Genomic DNA, 26,945 nt, shown 5'->3' on the forward strand with positions numbered 1-26,945 from the left:
GAGTGGGGGGAGCGGAGACAAAAGCAAACAAACACCAGATAGTCTACAGACACACTGACTTACACAAACCAACACGCCATGCTACTTATCTGACAGGTGAATGAGTGATGTTTGGGTTCTATCCTGGGACAGAGTGGCCCCCTGGGGCTCCTTACCTCACTAGGCTGCTCTGGACTGTCCTCAGTGGTGATGACCGATCCTGGTGAGCTGTAGCGTAGCATGTCTCCCCTGGCCTCTGTTTACTCCCCTGCTCTCTCTTTTCCTCTCTCCCTCCCTCTCTTCCTCTCACTCTCTTTCCAGACTACTGTACAAACTCACACAGCCCCCAGCTCCAGCCACTGGGAGAGAGACTAGAGAGTGAATGAACAAGATGGGAGGGGAAAGAAAGTTCTACTCTGACAAGTTTCTCTCTTCAGTGTTATGTATAATTTATTTTCCAGTTGATAAACAAGGCCTGGTATTCATGTTGAGTGCCAGTCAGTCAGTTAGGGGCTAGACTACAGCCCAGCTCCACACAGTCCCTACTGCTCTACTAATGTATAGAACTATGACACTGTCCCAGCCCAGACTGTAGACAGCACCTGACTCCACCTGGCTGACTGCCTCTCTCTCTCTTTCCCTGAGCCTCCCATCAGACCTGTCAGGCCACATTTCTCCCACTCTCTTGCTTTGCGCCGCCCACCTGGGTTGGGCTGTCACAAACATGGACAGGTAGAGCTCTATGGCACATTGGGGATGGGCCATCCAACAGAAGCCTCGTTTACACCTTGCCCCCTACCTGTGGGTTTCGTGATCTGATCAATATGATCAAATCACTTTCTGATCAAGGTTTGTTGGTTCTACACATGGTTTTAAAATGTGGCTCTTATCCGTCCACTATGTCCCCATTGTGACCAGATTTCCTGGGGTCTCCCTGTATGCAAATCACTCAAAGTATTGTCATGTATTTAATTTCAGAATACGCCATTCTGTTCTTCAGAAGAAAAAAAGAAGGAAAAAATGACGTTTCAAAATGTTGTTGAAGACCTGCCCTTAACAAATGAATAATTACTGATCTTTATGATGGTGTTTTTAATGGATTTTACCACTTGAATTGTGGTGTTTTAGTATTTTTTTGTTTGTACTTATTGTATGCAGTTACATGAAATTGTTTTATTTGAAATACATTTTCTTTCATATTCTATTGTTACCTAAGACCAACGACCAACGATTATTTTTGCAATGGCATATATGAAATCTATTTATTAGACTGTTAGAATGTTTACGTCCAAAAGACTAATCACTGGCTCGAATGGGGGTCCCTCGAGGCCAGGATTTTCTAGTGGTAAATGGTTTGACCATCCAGATCTGTTTACACTTGATTGATATCCAGATACAATGGGTCCCTGACTACCTCCAAAGGTGGTCCGAAAGATCTGATCGCAATCAGATCACAATGCGTCCTTTAATCGTCTACACCTATCTTTAAAATGTGTGCACAATCGGAATGTGGACAAGATCAGGACAAAGGATGCATGTTAGCACCAGGTGTAAACTGGTAGCTAGGCAGGACTGCTTCTGGTACAGTAGCAGTATTGAGTGTATGCATTATAGACATTGAATGGTTTGTGGGAAATCATGTGTGAGTTGAATTACAGTAAGGTTGTATGGACAGGTATCTGTTTGCTTATATTCAGGTTTCGATAGTGTTTTAAGGCTTGGGGTGAAATGTGTTGATGATATGGTAGGCTGCTCATTTAAAATGTGATAGTTGATATTTGATCATTATAGGAGGGGGTTTTGACAATGAGGGGTTGCTGATCCTTCCAGAGTTTGCATTGAATGTGAAAATATAGATAAATATACTACTGTACCTTCCTTGAGAAAAATGCATGAAGTAGTTGACACATTTCTCCATGTCAAAATGGGGATCACACTCCTGGCATTGGTATTGTCACAACTCTATGTCCTACCTCAGCAGAAACAGACACATAGAAACTAAACTAATGTTCAGGGTATTTTCTGTGGTCTCATAGTAAAACCAATTGCGTAACAGGTCATGTTGTACACATTGAGTGGAGGTATAGAAAAGTTCAACTGAAATATATCATATGTTTCAACAAAAATGCGCCAATATGTCAAGTAAGTCAATTGTCTGAATAATATGAGTGTTGTTTCCACACTTTAAGGTTAACCATTAACCATCATGGTTTTGTTTACTTCTGAATCAGTCAGCAAGTCACCTTTCATGCTATACCGATCAATTCTTAAAGTAACACAGGGATATATCAAACTCAGATGCCATATTTCACTATCCCATGAGTACCATATGTCAGGTAAGGTGTGTTGATTGTGATCTTAGTGTCTTGCTTCTGGCAGGCACTTGATTCAACAGTGTTACTCTTGTTTCCACCTGGCTGGTCTTTCAAGAATGACTAGATTCATACCGGAGCCGATCTGATAGTCGAGCTCAGACCTCAGAAGGCCTCCAGGGAGAAACAGTTCAAGCCCAGAATATTTAATTCCCTCATGACCTGGCATCCTCAGCATATCAAACTGCATACAATGACAACCACACGACCCTAAAGCTCCCAGACAACTCAGACACGGATGACAAGTTCATATCCTTTCAATAACAAGGCAACATACAAAACATGTATGTATTCTACTGACTTGTTAATTCAGTGTTTGATGTCGGAAGGCTTGTCTGTTCCTTTCTGATGCTTTCTGTTTGTTTTGTAAGAGAGAGGCTCAGTGAATTGGGCTCTCCTATCAACCATTGGCTGCATTAGACCCTCAGAAGACTGTCACTACACTTCTATGAGGATACTTACTGACGTGGTGAGGTGGCTGTTGTTGTTGTAACCAACAACAAAAGCTGTTGTCTGTCCTGCATCACTACAGCCGTGGAATTTCATAGACTTTTGTTTTGGCAACTACCTCACGGAAGAGCCAATCGTCACCCACTGACAGACAGTCTTGTATCACAGATAGTCTGTCCCAATTGTACAATTATTCTGTCTGTTGTTGGAGTTCTCTGGAGTGAGTGAACAGCAAACTGGCTGTTTGACATTTGTAATGTTATTTGATCCCACTGGGCACACACTGGTTGAATCAATGCTGTTTCCAACTCCTTTCAATTAAATTACGTTGAACCAACTTGGAATATATGTTGAATTGATGTCTGTGCCAAGTGGGATGTTACTGTAAACCTTGAGGCATGATCTTGTGTTGGAAGCATTTTTTATTTTTTGAAGGAATGAAAGTGTCCTTCATATTGTTGAAAATATGTTTGAAACAAGCAGTCATTGTGGGGTTCAGAGTGACTCAGTGATGATGAGGTGTAAACTAAAATGAGATGAGGAAGTTTTCACTATATTTCAGGTTCATCATATAGGGTAACACTGACTAACACCGCTAAAGAGAGATCTGACTCCTGAAGAACTGAGGCATCTTTAAGATTTAGTCATCTTTGTAGTGAATGGTGGTTTTGGGGTGTGAATGGGGGCCAGTGGTTGTGGAAGGCAGCCACCCTCTCTCTCCCTCTGGGTCTATTAAGGCTCCTGACAGTCAGGCTGGGTGATTAAAGCCATCTGCCAGGGGCCACAGCCCCCTATTGAGATTCATTAGCTACCTCATCATTAACGCTCTCACCCATAGAGATCATACATCAATCAGCATGCCTGCCCATTAACACTGTCTACAATTCATCTTCCAGCAGTGTCAGTCCTTCAATATGTATTCTGTAAAATGTTCTTTCTCTCCCATCATAAATAAGTAGTTGAGGTTTGTTATGAAACTTCATCAGAGGTGTCATGCCCATAGGGGGCACAAGTGCACTTGCCCCCTCAGATTTGTCATCTTAAATAAAATAATAGTTTTTTAGTTTTGTTGAATTAATTACTAAACTTAAGAGGGGGCACACTGACTGGACCAGGCAAGGTGTACCCCACCCCCATAGTAAGTGGTTCCTTCCAAGGTGCACCACAGAGAAAAGATATGCAAGGCAGGATGCTAGATACTCTACCAGGATTTCCCAAACTCAGTCCTGCTTTTAGCTGCCGGTGATGGGCAGGACTCACAGTCAAAAGTTTGGACACACCTACTCATTCAAGAGTTTTTCTTTATTTGGACTATTTTCTACATTGTATAATAATAGTGAAGACATCAAAACTATGAAATAACACATATGGAGTCATGTAGTAACCAAAAAAGTGTTTTCGTAGATATAAATAGATTTTAGATTCTTCAAAGTAGCCACCCTTCGCCTTGATGACAGCTTTGCACACGCACACGCTTGGCATTCTCTCAACCATCTTCCTGAGGAATGCTTTTCCAACATTCTTGAAGGAGTTCCCACATATGTTGAGCACTTGTTGGTTGCTTTTCCTTCACTCTGCGGTCCAACTCATCCCAAACCATCTCAATTGGGTTGAGGTCAGGTGATTGTGGAGGCCAGGTCATCTGATGCAGCACTCCATCACTCTCCTTCTTGGTCAAATAGCCCTTACACAGCCTGGAGGTGTGTTTTGGGTCATTGTCCTCTTGAAAAACAAATGATAGTCCCATAATGTGCTAACCAGATGGGATGGCGTATCGCTGCAGAATGCTGCGGTAGCCATGCTGGTTAAGTGTGCCTTGAATTTTTAATACATCACAGACAGTTCATTAAACAGTTTAAAATCACATTACATAAGTTCATAAATAGTTTCACCTTACTCATTCGTTTTATACAACAATTAGATGCAAGCCTCATAACTGAGACTCTTGTATAAACAGAGTTACGGTAATGTGGCTGTATTGTCTCTCATGAGTTTCACAAACATTAAACGAAATGGACCGGTCGTAGCTGGATTCTTCCCCGACCGTGTACACCTTCTCCAAAACATGTACATTGTTCAGTTCTCAAGTTCTATGCTGGAGAAGAGGTTCCTTTGTTCTGCTGTTGCCAAGATCCTTTTTATGTCTCTATTTTGGTTTGGTCAGGGAGTGAGTTGGGGTGGGCATTCTATGTTTTGTGTTTCTATGATTTTCTATTTCTATGTTTTGGCCGAGTATGGTTCTCAATCAGGGACAGCTGTCTATCGTTGTCTCTGATTGGGAACCATACTTAGGTACCCTTTTTCCCACCTGTGTTTGTGGGATGTTAACTTTGTTTGATGGGCCTCCCGGGTGGCGCAGTGGTTAAGGGCGCTGTACTGCAGCGCCAGCTGTGCCATCAGAGTCCCTGGGTTCGCGCCAAAGCATGACTTTCAACCTTCGTCTCTCCCGAGCCCGTACGGAGTTGTAGCGATGAGACAAGATAGTAGCTACTACAACAATTGGATACCACGAAATTGGGGAGAAAAAGGGGTAAAAATTCAACAAAAAAAAGTACTTTGTTTGATGGCACGTAGCCTTAAGCATCACGGTTTGTTTTGTGTTGTTTATTGTTTTGTCGGCGTCATTTAGAATAAAAGAGAAAATGTACGCTCACCACGCTGCACCTTGGTCCAGTTCTTTTAATGGCCGTGACACCTGTGAAACCTCCTCTCTCTCTATACTATCTGGCCATGAGGAAGAGAGTCTCCTACAGGAATTTACGACCTGAGATAACAGCAGCCTGGCAGCGAGAGAGAGGGGGGAGGCACGCTATACCCAAAGAGGGCCACGTCATGACAGTTGAATTGCTGCAAAGAAACCACTACTAAAGGACACCAATAATAAGAAGAGACTTGCTTGGGCCAAGAAACAAGAGCAATAGACATTAGACCGGTGGAAATCTGTCCTTTGGTCTGATGAGTCCAAATTTGAGATTATTGCATTCCAGGTGAAGCTGGTTGAGAGAATGCCAAGAGTATGCAAAGCTATTATCAAGGCAAAGGTTGTTTACTTTGAAGAATCTCAAATATAAAATATACTTTGATTTGTTTAACACTTTTTTGGGATACTACATGATTCCATATGTGTTATTTCATTGTTTTGACATCTTCACTGTTATTCTACAATGTAGAGAATAGTAAAACTAAAGAAAAACCCTGATGTGTCCAAACTTCTGACTGGTACTGTATGTCTGTAAATGAATTTGATTCAGCTATGAAGCCTATTGATTATTTTTTGATGAATAAATAAAACTAAAATGTTTTTTTTGTTTCTGTAATACTAGCCACCTGGCCATTTTATAAAGTTGGCTTTAGCTAGCCAGCTAGATAGGTTCCCAATCTCCCATCCTCATAACTCCTTACCAAGCCATTTCAGGCTATCAGTCAAGTTAGAGTTGCTTGTCTAACTATCTTAGCTGGCATGCCTGCTGGCAAGAATGTTTAAATTTAGAAGAGACAAAAATTGATTGAATTATTGGGTTATGATACTACATCCCAGTGGCAGTTGTACTAAACTCCTAAGGCATAAAAGTTCTTAAAGAATCAATGTGGATTATTGGTTAATGTCAAGATTGCAGAGAAACACTGTTTCAGATGTTTGAAAAATGCAACATTTACTGATATTTGGACCTCCCTCCCTCCATCCTCATGTACTTCTTGCCCCTTCTAAAATAATGGGTGGATGACTCCCCTGTTCATCATCACCATGTCATGCTTCTTTCCCATCTCACCAACAGGCAAGCATGCATTTTACCAACTTAGAGAAGAATATCAAGAGGACTTGAGAACACAATTTACAGCAGACAAAACAAAGCCAACATTCCAGATGTCTTTGAAATTCTTTCTCGTACCTTCTAACGTGTGCCTTTAGCATTTCTACAGCTAGAGGGCAGCAGAGTACCATGTACAGTTTTGAGAAAGTTCTCAATAGTTGGTCGGACTACTTATTTTCATTGTTCAATATTATCTGAAAGAACAAGATATTCTTCAATCTCAACTAAAACATTCTAAAAGTTATACAATTGAGACCTGAGGTAAAAAATAAAAAAAATAGTGTCTGAGGCCATGGTCCACTACTTCCAACTTTACAGAAAATCACTACAGCCACCAACCATGACAGCTTAATATTTTGCAATTGTAAAGTTACTACCTCATGACCATTTCCCGCTCCCCACTCCCATCTTTCACCAGTTACTGCATGAGTTCACCCAAGCACAGGACAAGAATTTCAAGAATGGTCATTCTTTAAAGCCCTCACAAAAGCCCCACCCCGAGCAATGCTCTCCCAGTGTGTGTGTATGCTGCTTGGACTGACAGAGGGGCCAGAGATGATCCCCACGCATTTAAAAGGTTGATTTGTTTGTTCTCCACAGAATGGCGACAAATGCAGGTCACGACCTGGGAACAATGACCTGCCAGTCTTGCTGAGAGGATAAGAAAGCCTTGTCTCTACTCCCTTTCTTCTGCTGTAGTCAACTGTAAAATACCTTTAAAAATAATGTAGTCATATCTCCTAATGAAGCCTGGATTGCACCTTCTCACATATGGTGTCATCTCTTTAACACAAGGGATCAATCATGTCCTTTCCCCCTGAGACCTTGGAGGACCTGTCCTGCGGTGCTTTGGTGTCAGGTGCTGGACACAGGATCAATAGGCTTCAGCAGGAAAATACTGGCCCACTCAGCCCCCCATTAAATATGGGGGGCTGATATTGACACAGCTGCTTTGGCCAGACAATAAAATAATAAGTAGGATGAATGAGGTCACACTGAGAGGATCATAAAGCATTCATGCACCACTGAGGTCAATCCTTTCAACTTCCTCATACAACTAAACACTCTCCAAAGTTGCTTATTTTGTGTACCTAAATAGATTAGAAGAGACAGATGTGATCAGCAGTATGATTTACAGAGACAATAAGCATGTGAGATTAACTAAGGATAACTTTATTTCATTTTAGCAGGGTTTTTAGTCTCAGCAAAGTACAGATGTGTACATACAGAGAGGTAGCGGCAGTATTTCTTCTCAACCCCCCCACTCCAAAACGCCTGGAGGAGGCACACAGCCAAAGGCCTCTTCTTCATTCCATATGGCAACAGCCTTGGACGCCTTCAGAAATAATCCCTCGGACAGTGCAAATCATCACAGTGTAGCTAAACAGATCGATTGTCAATACAGCTCACCTGTAGAAAGTCCCTCATCATATAAACTTGCATAACAGAGGACAGTCCCCTCCAACAGATAATATATAGGCACAACAGATGCTTATAACAGGTACTGACTGTATGGTCATATAGCATATTAATATGCTCCCACAGGTGCACATAGCAAATACAAAGGTAGGCAACACAAAGATAAATGTTAATTTTACATTAGATTGACTCGTATGTCCAATATTAACACTGTTTAGTTCTTGGAGGATATACCATAAACATAAATAGCTTCTTCTCACATTGTAACATGTTTCTGGTAAAAGTCATATTTCTATGAAATACAGAGATGAATCGTTTAAAACAAAAGTAAGGAATGTGTTTGTTACTATAATACAATTTTTTTTATTATTGACGATTTAAACAATAATCTCAGGAGTAACAGCGCAGTCCCAGTAGTTAGTGGAAAAGCCCAACTAAAAATACACAGTAGAACCTTGATTTGAGAACGGTGATCTAACCAGTCTTTATAAAAGTTCTACTGTATCTTATTTTAATAAAGGCAGGGTTGAATACTGCAATAAGTCAGGAGTCATAAACCTGAAAACAGAAGTGATAAAACAGAGATGTGTTCTGTAGACCACGCTAACATTATGGATGGATTACTATTCCTTATTCAGGTAAAAAAAAATATACAAAAAAAGCATCTGTATAAAGAAGAATCCCTCATACAAATTTCCCTAAAAACATATTGCCCTTCATTCAGCCATTTCTTCATATATTCAAAAGTAAATAAATAGCTAATATTTCACTCAAATCAATTTAAGGCCTTACACTCTGCCTGACTTCATTACAAAATTGAATTGATATTCTAATGCACAATACAAAAATGAATGTTTCAAATGAAATTTGTTGCTATCAGACTTGATAAGCGGCTTGACATATTTGATTAAAGATATAAAATCTAGTGTGGGATTAATACATTGATACATGTCAATAAGGCATAAGAGGTTACAGAATGCTGTCCTTTAGATTGCATTACAAGGTGAATTATTGGATTCCCTTTACATCTCTTTGCTGGATCATTCATGAGATGTAAGAAGACACATGCAATGATTATCTACAAACTTAGAAATTGTGCTGATAATTAAACTATTGCTAAATTATAATCAATAATTTACAAGACATTGCAATTAATCAATAACTATTATCCAGCCATTCCCTCTCACTCTATGTACTGTAAAAGGAAAAGCAAACACACATCCCTATGCTATTTGACCGGTTTTCCAAAAGCACGTCGTGACCTGAAAGTGGTCTCTCTGAATAGGAGTCAGTCCACTTGGTCCTTCTGTAGTTTTAGTAACATTCTCTTCATTGTGTTGGTTCACAAAGAGAATGTTGACAGGATGTTGTCTTGGCTAGAGGAGCGTTTATAGCCAGATGAAGAGCGGAAGTAGGTCTCTCCGTCCGTGCTGATGTCATCCTCATCATCATCGTCGTCCAGTGGAGCAGAGTTGGTCTTACGCCTTCAGGGAGGGGAAACTAGTGTTATTCTGGGTGGAGGGCTGGGTGAGGTAGTTTACACAGTATGAAAGAGTTACAGTTTGATAGAAAGTGGGCTAAAGCCTACACACATTGCATTTTACTATGTTCGTGTTAGACTACATTGCTCAGGAAGGTGTGATAAATCCCCCAGGACAGTGGTAGGGAATGTGTTCAGATCAATTATAGTGGGTTCACATAATGTGTGTGCAACTGTGAAACTTCATAAACATGTGCTTTACACTGTGGAATTTATTGGTGCATGCTGTTAGCTTCAGCTGGCTAGAGCTGCATTATAATTAATTAGGTAAACAAATGCCAAAGCAGAATGAGCATGTTCTTAGCGTCTTCTGTTAGCCGTGTGTATTTAGCATTTTTACCTCATTTCGCTGCGCAGGGATTTGAGCTGGCTCTGGAGCTGCTCGTTGGCCTCCTGCTGTTCATCCAGGTCTCTCTGCAGCTTCTTCTTGCCGTGTTCCAGCCGGTCAATCTCCTCCTCCGCCTCGTCCATCTGCCTCTTCAGGGCCTTCAGACGCAGGTTCAGCTGCAAGAGGAACACCGAGGGTTAAAACAGCTTTGTGTGTGTGTGTGTGTGTGTGTGTGTATATATGTGTGTATGTTGCATCCTGACCTGGTCCTTCTGATCCTGCAGTGAGTGGTGCTCTTCATCAACTTGCATCATCATCTCCTTCACCTTTCTCTCCAGCCTCCGGTTCACCAGCTGCAGGTTGGCACGGTCCCTAGAAAACACAGCATCATGGGTAAGACTACCGATCTGCTACATGTCACATACTGTAGCAGTGCATAAAACACAAGTTAATTGGCCATATGCCACATACTGCATCTACACATAGTATGCAGTATAACCTAAAGAATGTAAAACTAAACTAACCAACCCAAAGAACCAAGGTTAAGTGCAATGTGACCTAATTAGAGCCAGACAGCTTATGTAATGAGTCTGTAGGCAGCACTGGTCCCTATAGCAGGACCTCTCTTCTCCCTCCAACCCCCACCCCAATCCCACCTCTCCCTAGGAACCCAAACCAACCCCAACCCTAACCATACCGCTCCTCTCCCTCCAGCCTCTCCTCCAGCTCCTGGATCCGGCTCTCCAGCTGGCTCACCAGGCCCTCCTTGTTAGACTTCTGGGAGCCCTCCTGATGGGCTATTCTACTCTTCAGGTCCTTGTTCTGTTAGAAACAGTGTGAGAAACAACTTTGATACACAGTCTTAGTTCTACTTTATTAGGTAATGTTTTGGTCAACAATAACATTTTCAGAGCAGGAGTATAGAGATGGAGACAGAGAAGGACAGATAGAAGACAGAGATTTTTTAGAGGGACTTTTTACAGATAGACTGCTGTTGTTTCCCCCCAGACAGGAAGGGAAGAAGGAGCGGGAAGAACAGGGCCGTGTGTACCTGTCTCTCCAGAGTCATCTTGTCACATTCCAGGTCCTGTCTGCCTGCCCTCTCCTGCAGGAGTTCATTCCTCATCTGCTCCACCTGTCAATCAGAGAGGAGACCTTCATCTCAATAGTTACACAACCTGAGAACACTATTATGAGAGGCTGCTCATGTGTTGGTAGGAAGAACCCTTCCTGTATGTGTAGGTGTGCAGTTGTTGTAGTGTCTTACTCAAGGTGGAAGGAGCCTTCCTGTAGCTAATTGGGGGTTTGGATATTCTTATTTCGGTTGCATTCCCCTGAACTGATCTCACGTCAGCTCTCAGTAATCTACATTCAGATAGACTCAGAGTAATAAATCAGTCATATTTAGATTAACCTATCATAGCTAGTGCTGGGAATGCACTGAAGCCTCTCAATTCCTCAGGGAGTTGAACTTCTTCCAAAAGCCAGACAGAGAAAAATGTAAATGTTAGCTTTTAAGCTTGACTATTTCTGTGAAAGATTAGAAACTGAGAATAATAAACAACTTTTGACTCAAACTTACAAACTCAAACTGTCAAACTACTTCATTGTCTCAGAGAGAAAGAGAGAATGAGAAAGAGTGAGAGAGAGCGAGAGAGACAGACAGACTAGTTCAAGAGAAGGGAATACAGATGTGGATGGGAAAAAGACTAAAAAAAACTAATCAACAATTGTTTTTGCGAGGGAAGCTTAGTATGGGTGATATTTTATGCCAATTAGTGTGTGAAGGTGGGCTGCTCTGATGAACGATGGGCCACATAACTGGTGTGCCCAGTTCAGTGCTTGAGGGAGCTGATTCAGCAGACTGGAACATACAGCAGAAACTAATCTGCTTTGTGAGAGACGGCGGGAGGAGAGAGGAGAGATTACTCTCATTTAGACAGGAGAAGAGCACCTGGTGCCAGGAGAGACGCAGGTGTTCTTCCTACCACCCCTGGCCCCTCCCTCACTCCAAGCCATCTTGGCCATGCAGACCCCACTCTCTCCGTCCCCCTCTCCCCCTGACCACCACCACCACATCCTCCTATCCTAACCTCATCCACTTCACGAGGACTGTACACCACTCCACTGTTGCCTTGGCAACTCACCTTGGCCCAGTGTTGCGGTAATGTCACTTTGTCTAGTGCTACTCTTTTCTCTGTGCCAGGAGTTTCTTGCCTTTAAGGAAATGTAAGTACTTGTTCATTCCTTTTAGGCCTCTCATACTTTTGTTCAGGTCTTTACATTTTCATCCATTTCAATGTTGGAGGACTGTGCAGACTTAGCCCTTTAATCTTACTACTGAGGGACAATGAACCTGACTGTAAAATAACTAGTCCTATCTTTGTTAGACATGAAGAATGCATCATGATTGCATTGGCAGTATGTAAATCAATGAGAGCACAGTGAATTGCAGAGGTATTGCAACAGGCTAGATCCTTGGAGGTAAATGCACTTAGAACGTGTTGAATAATACAAACACATCCTAGAAGAAAAAGCTTGTTCTGTACATGAATTGTATCTGGAATAATGTCACTTCCTCATGAAAAAGCACCGGACCAACAGTCTCCTGATCTGAGTTAGCAACGCTTTCTGACAACAACTCTTTCTCCAGGAAGCATGTACTCTTATCTCAATCTGAGTTTATAATGGCAACATCAGCAGGTTTATCAGAGGGGAAGGAAAGCTGCAGTGTTTAGGTCTGACTCCCTCAGGAGTGAACTCCATTGCCGTAAACTTGATACGTTTGGCAGTGTGCATATTTTGGCTGAGGTGGTGCATTAAAAGGGGTATTTTGTGACTGATGCATGAAAATTGGATTGGCGCTTTTACACCGAGCAGGCAGCCTGCCAAACTGAACGATTATGCAAGATCCTCTTACATGGCAATAACCCCTCTGCTCTCTCCAGAACACAAATTAACTAGGATAGTGGGATTTTTGGGTGGCTGTTCCACACACACACGCAATGAAGAATGGCTTGGTGTGTAGGTCTGTGTGTGTGGGTATTTGAGCTGTCGATGGCGGGAGGGGATGGCAGACAAGCACAAAGAACTGATGTCACATTATGCCAAGCTGCTCTGGAATGACTGTACTTGAAATGCTTTCTGTCTTTTGCAGATGATAATGAAGTTCATGAAGTTTAGGAGTGTGACTCCCGGTCACAATAGAGTCAGAGACAAATTGGTGAACCATGGTTAATGAATGTTAGAATGCCCCACTGACTGGAGGTCAGTTAGAGTGGTCAGTCAGGGATAGTGGTAAGGGACTCACCTGTTCTCTGCCTCGGTCTATCCTGACAATCAGCAGGTCTCCACTTTGCTTTTCCTCATCCAGATCCAGCTCCAGCTGATTGATCCTGTCCTGCAGTACACAGCATCAACATTGACATAGTAATACCAATGACATTATTATTTGACCTTGCTGTAAACATGGGGTTGCTTTTCTGAACGACAGCTTTAGATTTCCTTCTGCCGTGTTTGCCATCACAGCACTGTCAACACCAGAGGCCTGCAGTACACATGACTTGTGTCTATAACAAACTCAGGAAAGATCCCAGCTAGCACATTTGGTTCCTTGGAAGTTGTGGGATTGTATGTTTTTGATTTCACATTGGTTATGGGAAGCTATACATTTCCTGACCGATAAAACTGAACGTTTTATTTAAACGTTTTGAGAACAGAAGTAAAAATGTTGCCTTTTCTGGGAACGTGCATTTTTTGGTTGCAGGGAGGTTCTGAGAATGTTTTATTCTGGTTCCTTGAATTTTTTCCTGGGAGGTTTTATTAACGGTCTGAGAACATAATTTCTAGGTTATTTGGAGGTTTTTAAATAATTTCATAAAAATGTTGACTGAATTATTTAATAAGACTTTTAATAACACTGACATCTTATTTTGCTTTAACTCTTTAGCACAGATAGGACACATATAAATGAATTTCCTTAGACATTAATCATGCAAACACATTTATTTTTTATTGTGACACGGCATCAGTGAGATTCAAACCTATAAATTGTTGCATCCCCAGTTAAAGGAAGGATGTTCTTTTTAGTTATTGCAAAGAGAAACTCGACAGTATAAAGCATTAACATCATGGAAACGGTTTATTTCCAACATGACAACAGATACAACATAGCCAGTTGAGTGAGGGCCTGCCAATTAAGCTATGCGCATCCAATCAGATACATTCTTCCGATAGCACGCACTGAACATGTGCATACCATTTTAACCAGAAGCAACATGTTATTATGCACATCTCTCAAACACTACAGATCCTCCCCTGTAACTTCAACTAGTTGAGAACCTTACTCTTGTCACGCCCTGACCGTAGATTGTTTTATATGTTTATATTTTTTGTTTGGTCAGGGTGTGATGTGGGTGGGTATTCTAGCCTAGGTTTTGCATTTCTATGTTTTGGCCGGGTATGGTTCTCAATCAGGGACAGCTGTCTTTCGTTGTCTCTGATTGAGAACCATACTTAGGTAGCCTGTTTTCCCACTGTTAGTTGTGGGTGGTTATTTTCGTGTTTAGTGTTGGTTGCACATTGCAGAACTGTTTCGGCTATGTTTGTGTTATTTTGTATTCAGTGTTCAGTCAGTTGAGCTAATAAAGATGAACACGTACCCCGCTGCATTTTGGTCCAATGACTCCTCTTCTTCTTCCGACGAAAGCCGTGACAACTCTCTTATTTTAACTTTAACAACGTTTATTTTAACAACTCCTAAGTACATAACCAATTTACTGTGTTAACATTCCAGGATTCTTCAAAACAAGTTGTTACATATTTCTTTGTTAAAAAATAAAATTAAATTATTCCCAGTAGTCCTTTTACAAGTCCAGGTTCTGTGGTGGGCGTTTGTTACGGACAGGACGGGGTCTCAGAACAACATTCTGAGGCTTCCACCAAGGCGCATCTCAACTGTTTCAGCAGCTGTGCTCTGAGGCACATTGATCGCATTGTCCATATCAATGTCATCAACATCATAGTTCCAAGATCCTCCTACATAAAGAGAACCATCTCCCTGTGCAAGAGCATCCCCTTGTCTCCTTGGCTTGATGTTCAACATCTGATTCACGTCTTTTCACACAGTTACCCTCAACATTAACCATGTATGTAGCTAGAACCAGAACCTTAGTTATCAAACCATTCAACCATATTTCTCCTCCCCTGTAATTCTTTACCAAGACCTCTTGAACAACAGAGAAGGATCTGACCTTCTGTGGTTTGCCACTGACCCCTCAGTCTGTTCACTCGGCGAGAACTATGGTTTAATCAGGGACTGTCGTGTACGAACCTGTTTCTTTAAGAACAGCTCTGCTGGCGTTTTGCGTGTTCTAGTATGTGGTGTGTTGTGGTAGCCATATAGGAAGTTAGCAACACAATACTGTAACGTCATACCACCTACTGCTCTGTTCTTAGCTAGCGACTTCTTAAGATTTTGCACTAGCCTTTCAGCTAACCCATTTGAAGCTGGGTGATATGCAGGTGGCGTGGTATGCTTGATGCCATTCAATTTTAAGTACGTTTTCCTTTCACAGGAAGTGAATTGTGGGCCATTACCTGTGACTACTTCCTGGGGCAGACCATAGGAAGCAAACAGATTTCTGAGTACCTCAACAGTTTTAGCTGAAGTAGTACTCTGCATGTGTACAATTTCTGGCCATTTAGCATAAGCATCCATAACAATCAAAAACAATTGCTTGTGGTCTTCTGCAAGGTCTAAGTGAATTCTCTCCCATTGACCTGATGCCCATTGCCATGTACTGGCAATTTCGCAGGCATGCTACACTTCTGCTTGCATATGTCACAGAGACTTACTTCAGTTTCAATATTTTCATCAAGAGTGGGCCACCAGAGAAGACTTCTAGCTAAGGATTTCATCTTAACTACACCCCAATCACTCATGTAGTTCTGCCAATAGTCTGCTTTGCAGGCTTTGTGGAATCACCACCCTGAAACCCCAAAGAATACATACTGCTTAACCATTTTCACTCTATACACTGGATTTGGTGTAGGACCCCTACAATCACCCAGTTGGAGTCTGGACAACGCATCTGCATTACCATGCTGCCATGTTTCTAAAATAAAAGACCATCGCTGCATTCTAGCTGCTGCAAGTGTTGGGACACCTGTCTTAGGACCAAGAATCATAAGAAGAGGCTTATGGTCTATCAGCATGGTACATTTCCTACCATACAGATACTCATGAAATTTCATGAAACTCCAAACACCAGTCCTATTGCTACTTTCTCTATTTGAGAATAGTTCCTTTCTGTTTGGGAAGCATCCTATAGGCAATTGCTATAGGTTTCTCAGAACCATCCTTCATTTAGTGAGAAATCACAGCACCTACACCTACCACTGAAGCATTACAGGCTAGTATGAGCTGTAGCTCCGGGTTGTAGTGAGCTAACACCTGGCTAGTAAGTAAACTCAGCAAAAAAAGAAACATCCTCTCACTGTCAACTGTGTTTATTTTCAGCAAACTTAACATGTGTAAATATTTGTATGAACATAACAAGATTCAACAACTGAGACATAAACTGAACAAGTTCCACAGACATGCAACTAACAGAAATTGAAAAATGTGTCCCTGAACAAAGGGGAGGTCAAAATCAAAAGTAACAGTCAGTATCTGGTGTGGCCACCAGCTGCATTAAGTACTGTAGTGCATCTCCTCATGGACTGCACCAGATATGCCAGTTCTTGCTGTGAGATGTTAACCCACCCTTCCACCAAGGCACATGCAAGTTCCCGGACATTTCTGGTGGGAATGGCCCTCACCCTCACCCACCCCAACAGGTCCCAGACGTGCTCAATGGGATTAAGATCCGGGCTCTTTGCTGGCCATGGCAGAACACTGACATTCCTGACTTGCAGGAAATCACGCACAGAACGAGCAGTATGGCTGGTGGCATTGTCATGCTGGAGGGTCATGTCAGAATGAGCCTGCAGGAAGGGTACCACACAAGGGAGGAGGATGTCTTCCCTGTAATGCACAGCGTTGAGATTGCCTGCAATGACAACAAGCTCAGTCAGATGATGCTGTGACACACCGCCCCAGACCATGACGGACCCTCCACCTCCAAATCGATCCCGCTCCAGAGTACAGGCCTTGGTGTAACGCTCATTCCTTCGACAATAAACGCAAATCCGACCATCACCCCTGGTGAGACAAAACCGCGACTCATCAGTGAAGAGCACTTTTTGACAGTCCTGTCTGGTCCAGTGACGGTGGATTTGTGCCCATAGGCAAAGTTGTTGCCGGTGATGTCTGGTGAGGACCTGCCTTACAACAGGCCTACAAGCCCTCAGTCCAGCCTCTCTCAGCCTCTTGCAGACAGTCTGAGCACTGATGGAGGGATTGTGCGTTCCTGGTTTAACTCGGGCAGTTGTTGTTGCCATCCTGTACCTGTCCCGCAGGTGTGATGTTCGGATGTACCGATCCTGTGCCGGTGTGGTTACACGTTGTCTGCCACTGCGAGGACGATCAGCTGTCCATCCTGTCTCCCAATAGTGCTGTCTTAGGCATCTCACAGTACAGACATTGCAATTTATTGCCCTGGCCACATCTGCAGTCCTCATGCCTCCTTGCAGCATGCCTAAGGCATATTCACGCAGATGAGCAGGGACCCTGGGCGTCTTTCTTTTGGTGTTTTTTAGAAAGGCCTCTTCAGTGTCCAAAGTTTTCATAACTGTGACTTTAATTGCCTACCATCTGTAAGCTGTTAGTGTCTTAATGACCGTTCCACAGGCGCATGTTCATAAATGTTTTATGGTTCATTGAACAAGCATGGAAAACAGTGTTTAAACACTTTACAATGAAGATCTGTGAAGTTTTTTGGATTTTTACGAATTATCTTTGAAAGACAGGGTCCTGATAAAGGGACGTTTCTTTTTTTGCTGAGTTTAGATGTCTCTTAGCTTCCTCAAAAGTACTTTGGCTTTTCTGTGACCATTCCCATTTGACACCTTTCTGCAGTTGAGCGGTCACAGCCTTAATTATGGTAGACAGATTTTGAATTAATTTTCCATAATAGTTAAGTAACAAAAGAAAAGACCTGAGCTCAGTGGTGTTTGTAGGAATGGGAGCCTAATAGCTTCAGTTGTCTGTTTCATGGGGTGCAACCCCTCTGCATCTATCACATGACCTAGATAGGCTATGCTGTTCTGGAAGAAATAATCTTTTAACCTTCAGATTTCAGTCTTTTTAGCACTTCTTCAAGATTTCTCATGTGCTCTACTGTGTTACGCCATGTGATAAGTATATCATCAAGATAGTAGATTACCCCATTTATACCTTGTAGGATCAGATCCATTATTTTCTGAAAAATAGCTGGAGCACAGGCAACACCATAAGGAAGCCTGTTGACCTTAAACAACCCCTTATGCATATTCATGGTGAGATAGTGCTTAGAGCTCTCCTCTAGTTGTACTGGATGGTATGCCTGTGGCAAATCTAGCTTTGTGAACTTCTCACCTCGTCAGCTTGGTGAACGAGTCCTGCGTTTTTGGTAACGGATACTGATCTACTTCCAGCCACGGATTGATAGTTACCTGTATTGTCTGTTTTCAGTATACACACAATTGGAGCTGCCCATTCACTGTAGTTAACTAGAGTAAGGACCCCTTCTGACTCCAATTTGACAAGCTGTTTTTCAACAGCTTCTCTAAGTGCAGAGATTTTCCCTCTTAGAACTTGTGACTCTTTACTGTACGTTTTTAAACACAAAGTTTGCAGGTGTTATGTTCCCCAGTTTCCGTGTTGTTGTGTGTTTGTACAGTTGAAGTCAGAAGTTTACATACACTTAGGTTGGAGTCATTAAAACTCGTTTTTCAACAACTCCACAAATGTCTTGTTAACAAACTATAGTTTTGGCAAGTCGGTTAGGTCATCTACTTGTGCATGACACAAGAAATGTTTCCAACAATTGTTTAGAGACAGATTATTTCACTTATAATTCACTGTATCACAATTCCAGTAAGTCAGAAGTTTACATACACTAAGTTGACTGTGCCTTTAAACAGCTTGTAAAATTCCATAAAATGATGCCATGGCTTTAGAAGCTTCTGATAGGCTAATTGACATAATTTGAGTCAATTGGAGGTGTACCTGTGGATGTATTTCAAGGCCTACCTTCAAACTCAGTGCCTCTTTGCTTGACATCATGGGAAAATTAAATGAAAACAGCCAAGACCTCCACAAGTCTGGTTCATCCTTGGGAGCAATTTCCAAACGCCTGAAGGTACCACGTTCATCTGTACAAACAATAGTACACAAGTATGAACACGATGGGACCACGCAGCCGTCATACCGCTCAGGAAGGAGACGCGTTCTGTCTCCTAGAGAGTGCGAATCAATCCCAGAATCGCAGAACAACAGCAAAGGACCTTGTGAAGATGCTGGAGGAAACAGGTACAAAAGTATCTATATCCACAGTAAAACAAGTCCTATATCGACATAACCTGAAAGGCCGCTCAGTAAGGAAGAAGCCACTGCTCCAAAACCGCCATAAAAAAGCCAGACTACAGTTTGCAACTGCACATGGGGACAAAGATCATACTTTTTGGAGAAATGTCCTCTGGTCTGATGAAACAAAAATAGAACTGTTTGGCCATAATGACCATCGTTATGTTTGGAGGGAAAAGAGGGAGGCTTGCAAGCCAAGGAACACAATCCCAACCGTGAAGCACGTATTTTGGTTAGTGCGCCAGGTGGTGCTAAGAATAGGTAACCAGTGGGTAGGCAGGTAAGGTAGGAGAGGGAACTTGAACTTTTCTTTGGTTCCATCCAGCCCCTTTTCCCCACCTTACCGTGTGAAGGAAGAATAAATTCCTTGTAAACGGTAATATTCTTTGCCTCTGTCATCCGCACTTACAATCACGTACCTTTTTTCCCCACTCCACGGGGAGTTGAGTTGTTGCCGGGTGTTGCGTTCCCTCAAAGGTGTATGTAACAGCAGGGCTCAATTTCACCTTCTTGAACCTGCAGTTATACAACCTCTATCATAGAAACTGCTGCACCTGTATCAACTTCCATTTTGGGTCTCACATCTACCCTTACATACACAGTACGGTTTAGTAATGTCTTTACCTGTATTTAATGCAAACAGTTCAATTCCTTTTACGTTACCCAACTCAGTCAGTGGCAAACAGCTGATGTCCCTTTATCAGATGTCTGGCTCATGTGAGTTGTAATGCTCATCTCTGTTGCAATGACGTTCTTGCCTCTCTCTCGCTGGTGTTCGTTGCCCTGGTGCTGATCATCGTTGCGCCTCTAGTCTTCCTGCACTCGAAGTAAGGAGGCCTCTCTCTCCGTAGCATCCAGGTGCTTGTTCCATTTAGTTTGCTTCGTCATTTGTTTTCTCACTTGACACTCCCGACATGCCCTGGCTATGTGTTCTTCTTGCACTCCCGACATGCCCTGGCTATGTGTTCTTCTTGCACTCCCGACATGCCCTGGCTATGTGTTCTTCTTGCACTCCCGACATGCCCTGGCTATGTGTTCTTCTTGCACTCCCGACATGCCCTGGCTATGTGTTCTTCTTGCACTCCCGACATGCCCTGGCTATGTGTTCTTCTTGCACTCCCGACATGCCCTGGCTATGTGTTCTTCTTGCACTCCCGACATGCCCTGGCTATGTGTTCTTCTTGCACTCCCGACATGCCCTGGCTATGTGTTCTTCTTGCACTCCCGACATGCCCTGGCTATGTGTTCTTCTTGCACTCCCGACATGCCCTGGCTATGTGTTCTTCTTGCACTCCCGACATGCCCTGGCTATGTGTTCTTCTTGCACTCCCGACATGCCCTGGCTATGTGTTCTTCTTGCACTCCCGACACTCAATCCTTGTAGCGGCACTCATTTGGCTTGTGCCCTTTTCCCGCGCAATGGTAACATGGTTTACCTGTTTTTCTTCGCGACTGCATTTGCTTTAAAAGTATTTTGTGAGAACTGCTGTGCACTTTCTTTAATTCAAAAGTATTTTGTGTGATCTACGTTTAGTAAACAGTTTCTCAGCTCTGCATTTTAAACACCGCACACATCTATCACGTAATGACTCAAACTGACAAAATGTACATGTGGCTAATGCTTTTCTTAAACTAGCCAAGTACTCACTAATAGACTCTCCTTTGAGTTGACTCCTTGACTGAAACTTTCATCTTTCAGTAATTAAATTTGTCCTCGGTACGTAGTGACTTTTCAACAGTGTGACCGACAATCACTTTTTTTCTCACTTGGTTTCTGTGGAGCACAAGTCCATTAACAAATTGAGACTTTCTGCCAAGAATAAGAAAAATGGCTTTTGACTTATCCTGGTACTTGAGCCCATTAACTTCAAATCTGTTCGACACTTTCCTCAGTGAAAATCCTCGGCCTTGCCGAACATCATCGTCGGTGCTAGCTTTTCTACACAGACTGTCTCGACGGAGCTTGCACTTTCTTGCTCGCTCTGTTCTCCTTCAGACAAAAACTCGTACCTTGTTGCCAATCTGTTGCATCCCCGGTTAAAGGAAGCAGATTATTTTTAGTTATTGCAAAGAGAAACTTGACAGTATAAAACATTAACATCATGAAGACGGTTTATTTCTAACATGACAGCAGATACAACATAGCCGGTTCCAAGGTGAGTTCATCTGCACCCGCTCAAAGGTTGCACACTTGAATACCCTGGCCAACAACCAATGAGGGCCTGCCAATTAAACTAGGCGCATCCAATCAGATCCATATTTCCAATATCACACACTGAACACGTGCACACCATTTTAACCAGATGTGCATAATAACATGCTCCTTATCTCTCAAACTACAATCTTATGTTCTCTATCCATGGAATTAGTCCACTCAACAAGTACTGTTCTTTGAACTATTTAAGAACATGCCCAATGTCAAACCAGTTGGAGAATGTTCCTAGAACATTACAAAAAATGTTATTGAATGTAACCATGTTTGAACTTTTAGGAAACATTCTGTTCAAGTAATGAAATCCCAAGAAAATGTTATTTTGTCAAATTCCTTAAATATGCCAGGAATGTTCTAAAACCAAGTAACTATCTTGCACCATTCCCAGAAAGTTGTTGTATGCAAAATAACCATAGGACAACGCTGCTCTCACCAAGCTCTAAGAAACATATGGTTCTCAGAACGTTATGTGCTAGCTGGGAACTGTTCCTTTCTCAGGACTGGAGTACAAACAAACAGAGACGAAATGGAAGGACTAGCATACACTGACTGAAGACTCAAAGATAACCAATTAATACAGCCCAAAAAGTCTCCATGAACACATGTATAGTTTAGAGACAATGTGAAATGAATAATTAAGAAATACCTCCATGAGTTTGACCTGTCGGATTTTGTCATCCTTGGAGTGGGCTTTGGTCTCTGCCTCCACCTCCAGGTCATAGACTTTCTGCTCCAGGGCCTTCTCCTTGAGCACCGAATCATCCCTCTCCCTCTTACACTGCCTCAGGTCTTCCTCCACATGGCTCAGCTGCAGGACACACACCACACATACTTTTAAAACAGAATGGGAATGGAAAACAAGTTTTGTGAATGCCTCCTACTCATTTACCAGTACACCTGTCACGTTCTGACCATCGTTCGTGTGTGTTTTCCTTGTTTTAGTGTCTTGTTTGTCTATTTCTATGTCTGGCCTGATATGGTTCTCAATCAGAGGCAGGTGTTAGTCATTGTCTCTGATTGGGAACCATATTTAGATAGCCTGGGTTTCACTGTGTGTTTGTGGGTGATTGTCCTTTGTGTTTCGGTTTTCACATTACGTTTATTGTTTTTGTACAGTTCATGTTTCATCATTGTTAAATAAACATGGATCGCAATCTACACGCTGCATTTTGGTCCGACTCTCCTTCTACCGAAGAAAGCCGTTACAACACCACAGCGAACAATAAACCACACATGTGTCATACTGTTACAGTAACATCCATACCTGTCATGCATGCTTTAGCAATGCAATTTCAGCAGTGGCCACAAGATGCCATCTGTTCCTTTAACAATAGTGACTTAAGAGAAACTTTCACAAACACTAGCCTGGTGAGTGGAGAAGATGAAAGAAGAAAATACATTTGTCTTTAGCAGGTCTTAATAGGCATGCTTATAAGATGGATGTCGGGGGTTGGGACAGACTGGAGATCTGAAGCAGATGAAACAGTGACCTCATCACCAGGCTTTAGAGGAGTGTGTCGGTCGGGAGGAGGATGTGGGGTCAGTCATTCCTGCTCTCACAACAATGACACTACATCCCCCTCTTCCTGTAGACCAGCTGGACAAAGATACATTAGCCTATCCCATCTGTGCATATACATTACACTGGGTAGACTACAACACAAAGATGAACCATTAGCAGCAAGTCCTCTCTCTTCTGTAAAACGGACACATTTCTATGGAAAAAGTGAGCATGTTATGGCTCACAATTCCAATGGTGTTTGAACTGTGTTGGACTGAGTCTGGCCACCTGTCTTTAACCTACTGTAGGAAATAGGTTTTCTTTAATGACATTCTGCAGGGGTTAGTAACTCAGACACACAATGAGGGAGGACATTATTAGATCAAATAAACAATGCTTATCCCATATTCAACAAAAACATTCCAAAAATTCCAAAGTGTTTAGTAGGTCAAACCATACCCAATGAGCAGTGGCCCTGGGTTATAACAACATTATGTGGTGCAGATCACAGCTACTAAGGAGTTATAGCTAGATTGTGAAAATGAACCACAGTAATTGGAAAAATATTAGCTGGAGAAATCCTAAATGAGGCAAAATGCCATGAAGAACTTAACAGAGGCTCAATCCAAATTCCATAAGCCTACCTAGCTACAACTCCCTTAATGTATGAGAACAATGGATGTAATGTAAGATAGTCACAGCTAATAATTTGATATTGTTCAATTAAAAGAGGTTCATAAATTCCTCCTAGTGTCTGAAGTTCTAGATTGCTAAAACATTCTGATGCTTCACCAATAGAAAAACAATGAGATTTATTTTACCACCCTCCACAACTCCAACTCTTCATGCTAAACCACAGATATCTATGAAAATATACATTATCTAACCTCTTTAACCCTGTAATACCACCAGGCCACCAGGCATCTACAGCTGTGGCCTTCTGGTCCAGTTCAGGGCAAAGGGGAAGTATAAGAGGGGAGAGGACACATTCCAAAGCCATGACCTCACTGTACAGACCCTGAGTGGGGGTTTACAACACACTGAGTCAGGACAATGGGTCATCCTCCATTGTCATGGGGAGCACTGGCCAACCCACCTCCTCCTGTAGGGACTTAGAAGCCAGACGAGACTTGTCCAGCTCCACACCCCGTTCCCTCAGCTGCCTCTGAAGCTCAGCCAGCTCCCGACGGTTCTTCTCCTTGTACACGTCTATCTGCTCCTGCAGCTCCTGGGTGGACGACTGAGAGGCCTCCACGATCTCACTCATCTACAGGGAGAGAGGGAGAAGGTATAGTTAGCCTTGCTAACAAACAGACATGCATGCACACATTGACACATGCATGTGGTGTGATATTTGATTGACTAAAACAAGGATGCCCGAAGGCCTTTAGTTGGTCCACTCACCTCCCTCTGTAGTTTCTCCACTGTGCGGTCCAGCAGACTCCTCTCGTCCTCTATCTCATTCTTAGTGTTCTTGAACTGTTCTTTTTGACTCCTCTCCTCCTTCAGCCTCTCCTCCAGCTCTCTGTGGTCATGGTTCAGCTTGGTCAAGTTCCTCTGTAACAGAAAGAGTTTAGAAAGATGGGTCAGAATGGTAAGGAGGACCAGCACTTATGCTTTATTATTCTCACCAGTAAATTCTCCCGAGTTTGTGGTCAAAGCCTGGTCAATCTTACCTGTACATCCTCTAACCATGTGGTCAAAGCCTGGTCAATCTAACCTGTACATCCTCTAACCATGTGGTCAAAGCCTGGTCAATCTTACCTGTACATCCTCTAACCATGTGGTCAAAGCCTGGTCAATCTTACCTGTACATCCTCTAACCATGTGGTCAAAGCCTGGTCAATCTTACCTGTACATCCTCTAACCATGTGGTCAAAGCCTGGTCAATCTAACCTGTACATCCTCTAACCATGTGGTCAAAGCCTGGTCAATCTAACCTGTACATCCTCTAACCATGTGGTCAAAGCCTGGTCAATCTTACCTGTACATCCTCTAACCATGTGGTCAAAGCCTGGTCAATCTTACCTGTACATCCTCTAACCATGTGGTCAAAGCCTGGTCAATCTTACCTGTACATCCTCTAACCATGTGGTCAAAGCCTGGTCAATCTAACCTGTACATCCTCTAACCATGTGGTCAAAGCCTGGTCAATCTAACCTGTACATCCTCTAACCATGTGGTCAAAGCCTGGTCAATCTTACCTGTACATCCTCTAACCATGTGGTCAAAGCCTGGTCAATCTAACCTGTACATCATCTAACCATGTGGTCAGAGCCTGGTCAATCTTACCTGTACATCCTCTAACCATGTGGTCAAAGCCTGGTCAATCTTACCTGTACATCCTCTAACCATGTGGTCAAAGCCTGGTCAATCTTAGCTGTACATCCTCTAACCGTGTGGTCAGAGCCTGGTCAATCTTACCTGTACATCCTCTAACCATGTGGTCAGAGCCTGGTCAATCTAACCTGTACATCATCTAACCATGTGGTCAAAGCCTGGTCAATCTTACCTGTACATCCTCTAACCATGTGGTCAAAGCCTGGTCAATCTTACCTGTACATCCTCTAACCGCGTGGTCAGAGCACGGTTGGCACGTGACATCTCCTCCTCCTGCTCCTTGATTTCTTCCAAAGACTCTTCCAGCTGCCTCTTCTCTATCTGTGAGTTTACACATACACATTAACATACACCAGCATAAGACAATAGGTAACAGATCTGATCTTCAATGTGAAAAGTTGTATTGCTGTCAATCTGATTGACACTCCTGTGCAGTTTACAGTGGCTCTCCTTTATATAACTAGCAGCTCATGTTACACCCGAGGTTCTGTCTTTTTCAGCCATCTATTTCCTGTGGAAGAGGGACGCAAAATACACTTGTAACTTAAATCTTGCTGAATTGATTGCTTTCATTTTACTCTAGCGACTGATTCATGCTTTGCTTGTGCCTGTCTTTTTTATTTGTTAACATTACGACCGCGGAAATGCTTGTAATGACCTGTCAAACACACCCTGGTAACGTCTGAAATGGGGTCAATGGAATACAATGTCTTTCAGTTGAATCTATAATTATGCTAAAGCTTCATCAGGGATTTAACGCACCGCCTCGACACTTACATCACAAGAAAGAGAAGAAAGAAAGAATTGAATACAGTTGAAATGTTTACAAATGACATGCACTGAAATGATTATGGTGATATTATGTCTGATCTCATAAACAATGTAAAGTATCTTTAGATATGTTTAATCTAGAGCAAAGTGTGTTGATTTTTAATCCAAGGATATCCTGCTATTGATACACTTGTTTAATTATGCAAGAGAACTTGACAACAACAGTAATTAATGAGCCAGTCTAGACAGCGCATCAGAGTGAGGGTAGGGTAGACAGAGAAAGAATTTGGTAGTTGAAGCCCTGTTATGTTAATGTATCCATATATGCAAATACACCCTGTGTGTTTATGCAAATGAGGCACATAAAATATATAAATATATATACAGTTGAAGTCGGAAGTTTACATACACCAAATACATTTAAACTATGTTTTTCACAATTCCTGACATTTAATCCTAGTAAAAATCCCCTGTTTTAGGTCAGCTAGGATCACCACTTTATTTTACGAATGTGAAATGTCAGAATAATAGTAGAGATAATTATTTCTTTCAGCTTTTATTTCTTTCATCACATTCCCAGTGGGTCAGAAGTTTACATACACTCAATTAGTATTTGGTAGGATTGCCTTTAAATTGTTTAACTTGGGTCAAACGTTTCAGGTAGCCTTCCACAAGCTTCCCACAATAAGTTGGATGAATTCTGTCCCATTCCT

The 26,945-nt window shown here is 42.4% G+C and overlaps 2 protein-coding genes across 5 annotated transcripts in view; both read right to left on the reverse strand.

Moving 5' to 3' along the window:
• Nucleotides 1-639, reverse strand: part of LOC110506539 (myocardial zonula adherens protein) — a 37,543-nt gene extending 36,904 nt beyond the window's left edge. For all 4 annotated transcript variants that reach the window (XM_090222327.1, XM_021586226.3, XM_021586227.3 and 1 more), the window contains exon 1: nucleotides 156-639. In XM_090222327.1, coding sequence (XP_090078453.1) covers nucleotides 156-221 — 66 coding nt within the window. In that variant the 5' untranslated portion in view covers nucleotides 222-639. The remainder of the gene's footprint in view (nucleotides 1-155) is intronic.
• Nucleotides 640-7,765: 7,126 nt separating this feature from the next.
• The window catches only part of LOC110506540 (cingulin-like protein 1), a 42,006-nt gene continuing 22,826 nt past the window's right edge, over nucleotides 7,766-26,945 (reverse strand). Inside the window, exons 10-19 of the mRNA XM_021586228.3 lie at nucleotides 25,678-25,782; nucleotides 24,526-24,678; nucleotides 24,218-24,388; nucleotides 22,267-22,428; nucleotides 13,211-13,300; nucleotides 10,952-11,035; nucleotides 10,598-10,722; nucleotides 10,164-10,272; nucleotides 9,913-10,076; nucleotides 7,766-9,516 (exon numbers count right to left, since the gene is read on the reverse strand). Of these exons, the coding sequence (XP_021441903.3) occupies nucleotides 9,375-9,516; nucleotides 9,913-10,076; nucleotides 10,164-10,272; nucleotides 10,598-10,722; nucleotides 10,952-11,035; nucleotides 13,211-13,300; nucleotides 22,267-22,428; nucleotides 24,218-24,388; nucleotides 24,526-24,678; nucleotides 25,678-25,782 (1,305 nt within the window). The 3' untranslated portion in view covers nucleotides 7,766-9,374. The remainder of the gene's footprint in view (nucleotides 9,517-9,912; nucleotides 10,077-10,163; nucleotides 10,273-10,597; nucleotides 10,723-10,951; nucleotides 11,036-13,210; nucleotides 13,301-22,266; nucleotides 22,429-24,217; nucleotides 24,389-24,525; nucleotides 24,679-25,677; nucleotides 25,783-26,945) is intronic.

Source organism: Oncorhynchus mykiss, chromosome 26, assembly GCF_057628025.1.
Source record: "Oncorhynchus mykiss isolate SJ-2025 chromosome 26, ASM5762802v1, whole genome shotgun sequence".
Taxonomy (NCBI): Eukaryota; Metazoa; Chordata; class Actinopteri; order Salmoniformes; family Salmonidae; genus Oncorhynchus; species Oncorhynchus mykiss.